Source organism: Leptopilina heterotoma, unplaced genomic scaffold (genome assembly GCF_015476425.1).
Source record: "Leptopilina heterotoma isolate Lh14 unplaced genomic scaffold, ASM1547642v1 Lhet_161, whole genome shotgun sequence".
Taxonomy (NCBI): domain Eukaryota; kingdom Metazoa; phylum Arthropoda; class Insecta; order Hymenoptera; family Figitidae; genus Leptopilina; species Leptopilina heterotoma.
In genome coordinates this window covers 466,195-475,486 of record NW_025110876.1, presented here as the reverse complement: position 1 = coordinate 475,486, position 9,292 = coordinate 466,195, and the positions used below count along the sequence as shown (strand labels likewise).

General features: G+C 35.3%; 1 protein-coding gene across 1 annotated transcript; it reads right to left on the bottom strand.

Moving 5' to 3' along the window:
* Window positions 1–6,488: 6,488 nt before the first annotated feature.
* LOC122498926 lies at window positions 6,489–8,954 on the bottom strand. Its single transcript, XM_043606926.1, has 2 exons — window positions 7,906–8,954; window positions 6,489–7,602 (listed from the first exon to the last, which is right to left on the bottom strand). Exons 1-2 carry the CDS (start codon window positions 8,952–8,954, stop codon window positions 6,489–6,491), a joined length of 2,163 nt encoding a protein of 720 aa, XP_043462861.1.
* Window positions 8,955–9,292: the final 338 nt, after the last annotated feature.

The following is a 9,292-nucleotide window of genomic DNA, read 5'->3' as shown; positions in this document are numbered from 1 at the left end:
AGTCAATTATAGTGCAATTTTAAGAAAAAATATGTTTGAACTATATCGCGTGTAGATTTTTGATAAATGTAAGTTTAGGTAGATAAAGGAAAATGTTTTTTGAAGGGTTGTAAAATATTATAAATTCTTGAAGATAAATACGTTTTACCTGCACTCATAACCATAAATATGAAAAAAAATAGTTTAAATAAAGTAGCAATTAATAAATATGAATTACGCCGGTTAAAATATACTTCTATTTGGTCAAAGAATAATAATTAATGGTAAAAAGATGTGCCACTAATTTGAAAAATAAATTTTTTTACAACAAAAAGTCCCCATTTCGTGAGATTTCCTCATATATATATATATATATATATATATATATATATATATATATATATATATGTATGTATAGCTATAGTGGTTGCTGGGCCCTGTGAGTGCTTTGCCAGAAATGAAAAGAGAGAGAGGGAGAGAAGAAACGTAGAGTAGAGAAAGAGAGAGACAGATAGTAAAGAGACAGAAAAGTCGCGCGGTTAGGAAAAGCGAAGATTTAGGCCCAGCTAGCCGATTTTTTCTACACGTCGGCGTCGAAAAGGTCAGACCTAAGGGAAGATACCACATTTTCACCGGGTTGTGACCTTCGGAAAAAGGTTCTCAACTTGAGCAGTAGTGGTTTTCCGCGGTAACTTTCACATGTAATGTGACCGGTATCAATATATTTGAAAACGGAAAAACAAAAATAGATATATTTATTTTCAGACTATTACAAATTATTTAATTAAATAATTTGTTATGGTTATCAACAATGTTGTACAAACATTTTTCACATATTAACGACACTTTCTTGATTTTTTAGAAAGAAACTCTTCAATTATTTTGTTGGTATCCACTGTTTTTAATAATTCGCTTTCAATTAATAAAATAGCAAACGAATTCAAATTTTCATCGCCTAAAGAATTTCTTAAAAATGTTTTAATTAGTTTTAAAACTGAAAACGAACGTTCGCCTGAAGCATTGCTAATTGGAATCGTTAAAAAGATTTGAAGTGCGGTGAAAACATTTGGAAAAATGGTTTCAAATTGTTCGGAATATAAATATTTAAATAAGTCTGTCAATGAATTTTTTTTTAATTCCTGGCTTCTTGAATTTAAAAGGAACTTTAATATGATGCATTCCTCACCTAATTCTTCATTTAAATCATTCTTGTAAAACTGGGCTAAATTATTCGCTTTTTCTTTGATGACTTCATTGTCGAGTTCTGTGAGTTGAGTTAAAAAATTGAATTGCGTTTCAATATATTCATATTTTTTTAATCTTGCCTGCAATTCAATCGTAAGTTTGTTGACAATGAGAATAAATGTGTTTATTCTGAAATTAGCAATGCCATCAAATTTCGTATTACCACTTTCTGTATCATTTTTGAATTTTTTTGTTCTAGGACGCTTTAAATCTTGCTGAAAATCGGACGTCCCTGTCAAGATTTTAGCTTGGTCGCAATAATAGTCAAATTTTTCTTTTAACTGAGTTACATATTCGTTCATGCTCTCGAACGTAGCCACCAAATTGTGTAAATCGATATTCACACTTTGAACAATTTTAGTACTTTTGTCAAAGGAGGATAAAACGTCACTCCAAAAAATTGTCATAAAAGCAATTTCAAGCGTACATAGCTGTTTGTGTAAACCGGCAGCTTTTGCTTTAACTACTGTTAAAAATTCACTATCGTTGGAAATTTTTTCTGCAACAGTTTTAACCCCTTGGCAGTCGATGACGTGTATACACGTCATGATGCAGGTGGGCTCAAACTGTCGATGACGTGTATAGACGCAAGCAGATTTTTGGCTACAAAAACACACAGATTTGTCCACAAATTTATACTCGGGGGTTTTCGGGGTCGCTGATTACGAATCCATTTTCAGATTTGAAAAATTCAAAATGGCGGATCCAATATGGCGCACATTTTCAAAAACTCGTCCGATTAATTTAAAACTCGTTACTCGGGGGTTTTCGGGGTCGCTTATTACAAATCTGATATCAGATTTTAAAAATTCTAAATGGCGGATCCAATATGGCGGACATTTTCTGAAATTCATCGGATTCACTTGAAACATTCTACTCGGGGGTTTTCAGGGTCGCTGATTACGAATCCGATTTCAGATTTAAAAAATTCAAAATGGCGGATCCAATATAGCGGACGACAATTTACAAACTCGTCCGATTCATTTAAAACTTGTTACTCGGCGGTTTTCGGGGTCGCTGATTACGAATCTAGCATAAGATTTTTAAAATACAATGTGGCGTTTCGAATATGGCTGACGCCATTTTAAAAAATTTATCAAATTAATCCGATAAATTTTAGAAAATTTCATTCGTCATATTGAATCCGCTATTTTGAATTTTTAAAATCTCAAATCGGATTCGTAAATCAGCGACCCCGAAAACCCCCAGGTAAAAAGTTTCAAGTGAATCCGATGAATTTTAGAAAATGTTGTCCGCCATATTGGAACCACCATTTTGAATTTTCAAAATCTGATATCGAATTCGTAATCAGCGACTCCGAAAACCCCTGAGTAACAAGTTTCAAATGAATTCAGTCGATTTTTAATTTTCATGTCCGCCATATTGGATTCGCCATTTTGAATTTTCAAAATCTGATATCGGATTCGTAATCAGCGACTTCAAATACAATAGTATGCTCGTTTGCGCAAATTTTAGTTTTCTAAAAATTTGTCGACATTTTCAGCCCACTTATGAGATTTTGGTCTTGACTGCGAAGGGGTTAAAGCATTGATAACCTAATGTTAAAGCTTTACACGCATCTGCTCTCGCAGACCAACGTGTATCAGATAAACTTTTTGGTACAAGACATCCGATGCTTTCTAATTCTGCTTTAAATAGACTCCATCTCTTTGTTGAAGAAGAAAAAAAGTTATATATTTCTCGCACAAGAAAAAAAAAGTTGTAGCATTTAAACAGCAGTCGGCAGCGGAATTTTCAACTAAATTAAAAGAATTACCACCACATGGTGCAAAGAGAGCAAACTCATTTCTTTCTCGAATTTTAGCCTGTAAACCATTGTAAGTTCCTGACATATTTTGAGCATTATCATATGATTGCCCTCTACAATTGGGAATGTCTAAATTTAAATCGTCGAGAATATTTAAAATTGCAATCTCCATTTCAGTGGCTTTATGACCAACGTTCAAAAAAAATCCGATGAATCGTTCGACAATGTTGCCTTCGTTAACGTATCTTAGTATAAAAGTCAACTGATCTGATTTCGATGCGTCGGCAGTAGAATCTACACTCATTGAAAAATACTTACTGCGCTGAGCTTCAATAACAATTGTTTCTTTCACCTAAAAATATTTAATAATTGATATTTAAAAATAAAATCGTAATTAAAAATTGTTAAAATTACCTTTACTTTACAAAAAATATTTTCAAAAATACTTATTTGGAAACAGCTGTTCAAAAAAAAGCTTTTAAAAAATATTACCTTTGACGATAAAAGCTTTAACAATTCATTAACTGTGGTTTTTGATAAATAAGAAGCTTTTCCACCGCTGCCCGAGTTTCCATAATTTTCTATATGTTGTTTTAGAAATGGGTCGAATTCAGCTAAAAGTTCTAATAATCCTAAAAAGTTTCCATTCGTAGAAGATCTGAACACTTCGTTAGAACCACGAAATGACAAGTTGCGGATAGCGATGAACTTTATTACACTAATTAATCTTTTTAGTACCTCTGCCTAATATTGTTTTTCTGATAACTCTAATTCTTGTAATTGTTTATCAATTCTGCTTTGTGTTTGCGAACGATCATTAAACGATTGCACTGCAAGTGCATGATCCAAGGATTTTTCATGGTTTTGTAAATAAATTAAATGTTTCCAGTCATTAAATCCTTCGGTGTGCTCGCTATTTTTCGATGAAAATAATTTACATGGTATGCAGTATACTCGATTTGTAATTTCTGAATAAAAAAGCCATTTACGTCTTACTTTGTTGCCGTTAGGGAGAATTGTATAAAACATGTTTTTATTTGCAAAACGTCGAATATTTTTACTAATTGTGCCACCGTCATATTCGCGAACAGAATCAGAAAGATCCAAATTTTCCTCATTTTGAGGCTCAAAATTTTTTACCACAAAATCAATGTTTCGTTCATCAAGAAGCCAAAATTTAGGATCAGTTTTAAAATTAAAATCTAAACTTTCAAAGCACACTGTTTCAGTGGATTTTACTATAGTTCCAATATTGTTGTCAACGCCACTATTATTCGCGACAGATTCATTTTCTGATATAGGCATGCTTGTTGAACAAGATTCATTTTTGATTTTTTCACAAATATTGGGTAGCTGCAAACTTTCATTTTGTACATTCTGAATAGAGTTTTTAAAATATGTTGTCAATTTTGGAACCTTGGCTAGAAACACTTCTTGTTTTAAATCCTTTTCTTTCGCATTTTTTCTTTTTTCAGAACCACTTTCATAAATTCGCTTGGACATGATTAGAAAAAATCAATGAATACGATTGACTTCACAATAAAAACATTTAAACATATATGTTCTATACACAAATACAGTTAACAAAACACTTGCAATTTATTTACCAGTTAAATCTAAATCCTGTAAATGTTTTGTTTACAAATACGCAAAAAACAACGTCTGACTGTATTGTGAACAATTAGTGATATAAAGAGTCGCAACCCTAGAAAAAAGTGATGCAGGCGGGCAGGCAGGCATGAGTAACATACCGTCAATTGTTTGAAATCGGACAATTTTCCAAAAATTGTCGAACTGCAAATCAATTACAATCTATATTACATATAGAAACTGACTTACTATTATAGAGCATTTACACATATACACATCTTGTGACAAGAAGACCTCTTAAAAATCGGGGGCCCCTGACGACCGGGGGCCCCAGGGCACTTGCCCTTTTTGCCCTACAGCAAATCCGGCCCTGAGTACTGCACATAATTTGTTTATAAAATATGTAATTTAGTTACTATAGTTAAATAACAATACACTGAAAAAAATATATTTATGATACTGTCATAAATATGGCCAATACTCACATATTATATTGGTGGATATGAGACAGCCATGCAGTATTGCTGTTTCAGTTATATGCAGTGTAGAACAGGCATATAAGTATGTGAGAGACAGTAATATGTCTGTGAAGAACACCAAAACTGTATTTGAAGAACAGAAATACAGTATTGCTATTTCAGCTATACGTCCTTACTATACTCGTATGACAAAATCGACAATATCATTTTTTTCAGTGTATCCATAAGAAATCGTCAACAAATTAAACATAGGTACCCGGGTGCCTCGTCTGTCCATAGAAGGTGTTTCTTTCCTCAGTCCCATAAAGGTTAAGAATTTAATTCATACTTAAACTGATTTACAAAAAGTTCTTTTAATAACTGAAATTAAAATGATAGAAAAACAAATTATCAGGACTGTCTGAATAATACTTTTTATACTACTGATACATACAATGCACACGTAGAAATTCGAGATTTTACATAGAAGAAGAATTTCAAAAAGTTGAAAAAATGTCTGACTAAAAATTAATTTTACTACTTGTTATTGACCGGGATAAATAATGTACTGCGTTATTAAACGTTCAACTCAAAACTTGTTTATTTATTTATCGGAAATGTAGAATTAACAAATATTAATTTTGATGAAATAACAATTATCATTTAAGACATTTAATATTTATAATAAACGATTTTTTTAAATTCATTTGATTAATAATTAACGATTAACTCTTTATACATAATTATAATATTTACATGGGAGTAAGAGAGAGAGAAAGAGAGTGCATGCCAAACTTCCTATATTATAAACGCTCACCTGGTCACCCATTCAAGTCGGGTTTCCTTCGTAGTCACCCTTTACTTCGGGTATTCAGAACAGCTCTCCCTAATTTGCTTGGTCCAAAAAGGTCTCCTTCGAGTCACCTTTATCAGGAAGGTTTTCTTCAGGTCACCCTCTAATCGTCTTACAGTCACTTGTTTTAGTCCTACTCGCTTCGCAGACATGCGGTCACTGACCTCCGAAAATTTTCCTTCTCCCCACTACCTTTTTCGTCGCAACTTTCCCACTCTCCACTCTCTCTTTTTTTCTCTTCGTCGTTAACAACCTTCCCTCTCGGTAGGAGAAAGTAGTGTTTCCGTACCTGGCGATGTCGGTACCAGTACAATGATCTTATTTGCTGCCCTTTTTAGAATTTTTCCTCTGGTGAAAACGTCGACCACTCGTATGCGTCCATCTTTTCCTGGATAAGTGGTTACTATCCTTCCTTTGGGCCATACGTTCCTTGTCATATTAGGATCCACAATAAGAACGATGTCTTTTGTCATTAGTTTTCGAACCTCCCGATTCCAGCATTTTCTAACCACCATATGTGGCAAATATTCCTTTAGCCATCTTCCCCAAAACATGTCGGCCAATCCTTGGGTAACCCTCCAATTTTTTCGTAGATTCAGATCTTCTGAACTGAATTCACCCCATTTCCTATTAAGAAGTGGTTCGGAGTGAGTGATTCCTGATCTCGGTGATCAACAGAGACATGGGTTAGTGGTCTGCTATTCACAGTGTGCTTCACTTCTGTGAGTAGGGTCTTTAAAACTTCTTCCTTTGGTGCTTTTTCGTTTAAGGTTGTGGATAATGCTCTCTTTACACTCCTAACAAGTCTCTCCCAGCTACCACCCATATGTGGTGCACTTGGCGGGATGAATCGCCATGTTATTCTTAAATTAGTTAAGTGATTTTTATATTTCTCGAGATCTATGTCTTTAATAGCATTTTTTAATTCCTTGTTTGTTCCGGTAAAATTAGTACCGTTGTCTGAATGTATTTCAGACGGAGTTCCCCGCCGGTTACTCATCCTCTGAAGAGCCATAATCGCTGAGTCAGTGGACAAAGAGGATGCCAGTTCCAGATGTACTGCTCGAGTGGTCAAGCATGTGAAGAGAACTTCCCAGTGCTTCTCACGTCTTCGTCCAATAGTCACCTGCATCGGTCCAAAATAATCAACCCCACAGTAGGTAAAGGACCGTTGATGGTGTCCAAGCCTTGCTTCTGGCATATCACCCGTTCGGGGTTGTTCCGCAATTGCATATTTTAAACGACAAAATTTACAGCATGAAACTACAGATTTTACTGTCGGGCGTATTTTTATGATCCAATACTTCTGCCGTAATTCATTCACTACAGTTTCCGTAGATCCATGGTGAAAACGCTCATGATAATATTGAACCAATAGCCGAGTTAAATGATGTTTTCCGTCCAGTATTATTGGTGCTTTTACCGTATCCGGAGTATTTTTGCTTGCCTTTATACGACTATCTACCTTTAAGATCCCATCTACAGCGATTAGATAAGTGAGTCCTTTTATTCGACTTCCCTTAGGGGTTGGTTTTTTCTCCATTATAGATTGGATTTCATCTCGGAAATCTTCTAATTGTACCTTTATTAAAACATCTTCTTCGGCTTTGTCCAAGTACTCGGCGGTTAATGTTTTAGATTCTTCATCTTTGCATATTCTCACTGCAGATAACAGTAACGCCGTGCTTCGAATTAAACATAACCACTTACTGAAATTAGTGATTTTTGGACTTTCTAATATTATATTCACGTAAATTGCCGCTGAAAATTCTTTCTTTCTTTGAGTAGTTGGTTCCACGGAGCGACCTTTCCATGTTTGCTCCGGCTATTCTGCTTTTGGTCTACTTAGAAATTCTGGTCCTTGTAACCACTTGTCCATACAACTTTTTATTGTTCCTACGACTTTAGTAGCACAGTCTGCAGAATTTAACTTGCTGGGAGTCCATCGCCATTCCTCCACATTGCTTAACTCGTCTATTTTACCGAGGCGATGTGAAACGAACGTTTAATACTTTCGAGAATCAGAGAGTATCCAACCCAACACAGTGCGCGAGTCGGTCCAGAAGAATAGCCTGTTTAATTTTAGTTCGAGTTCCTTCGAGATTGTGTCTTCTAAGCGGGTAGCCAGCAGCGCTCCCTGTAGCTCCATACGTGGAGTTGATACTGGCTTCAATGGAGCGACCCTCGCCTTTCCAGCAATGAAAGGAATCTGAATTTTGTTCTCTTTATCTTGACTTCGAAGATATGCTACTGCCGAATATGCCTTATCGCTGGCATCACAGAAGATATGAAGCTCTAAATCATCAGGCACAATCGCTGATCCACAATATGCTCGAGGTATTTGATAGCTTTTTATTTTGCCTAGGTCAGAGATCCATTCTTTCCATAGAATAAAGTCTCGAGTTTTTAGGTTTTCGTCCCATGTAATTCCGCTACGCCAAATTTCTTGCAGCGATATTTTGTTGCGAATGGTGTAAGGTATTAGTAATCCTAGGGGGTCAAACATAGACATAACTATGCTCAATACTTCTCGTTTAGATGGTATGCGCTGTCCTTGTATGAGATCTGTTGGTATTTTTTTAAAGTTTAAATCGAAGGATATTGTATCTATTATGGGATTCCACTTTAAACCTAGAGTCTTTTCAACTGGTGCCTGTCCCACCGTAAGATCGATGTTCTCGGTGTTCTGTGCTGAGTTCGGTAACTCCTTTAATAATTTTGTCTCATTACTTGACCAATTTCTTATTTCAAATCCCCCTTTTTTGTGAATATGTACTACAGCTTTAACTATATCGATTGCTTCTTCGATGCTGTCAAAACTATCAAGGTAATCATCGACATAATGCTTCCTATTTATTGAGTTAACAGCTTTCGGGTAGAGGGGCTCAAATGTTGCTGCGTTCTTACGCATTACGTATTGAGCGGTGTAGGGTGATAAGGCCGCACCAAAAAGCATTGATGTCATCACATATGTATTAGGTTGTTGGTCACGATTAGTTTCTCGCCAAAGAAACATCTGTGCAGGTTGATCTTGTTCTCTGATCTTAATTTGTAAGAACATCTCGCGTTTATCTCCTTTTGTTGCGACCTTCCTTTGCCTAAATCGAAGCAGCACACCGAATAATGAGTTGATCAAATCTGGACCGGTCAGTAAATTATCTTTTAAACTAAGTCCATTAGTTTTTTGCAGCTCCGTCAAAAACAAGTCGTAATTTCTTAGATTTTTCTGGATTCTCAACACCAAAATGAGGAAGATACCATAAATTCCAACAGTCATTAATTGGTTCAGTTATTTTCTTTGCATAACCTGATGCTATTAAATGGTCCACTTGGGCACAATATCTCTTTGAGTAGTCATCGTCTTTATCCATTTTACGTTCAACTGATTTCAGTCGGGTG

Coding starts and splice junctions, on each gene's coding strand:
- LOC122498926 (XM_043606926.1), bottom strand. CDS start 8,954: ATGTTCTTACAAATTAAGATCAGAGAACAAGATCAACCTGCACAGATG. Junction 7,603..7,905: donor ATACTCTCTGATTCTCGAAA/GTATTAAACGTT, acceptor CACTAATTTCAG/TAAGTGGTTATGTTTAATTC.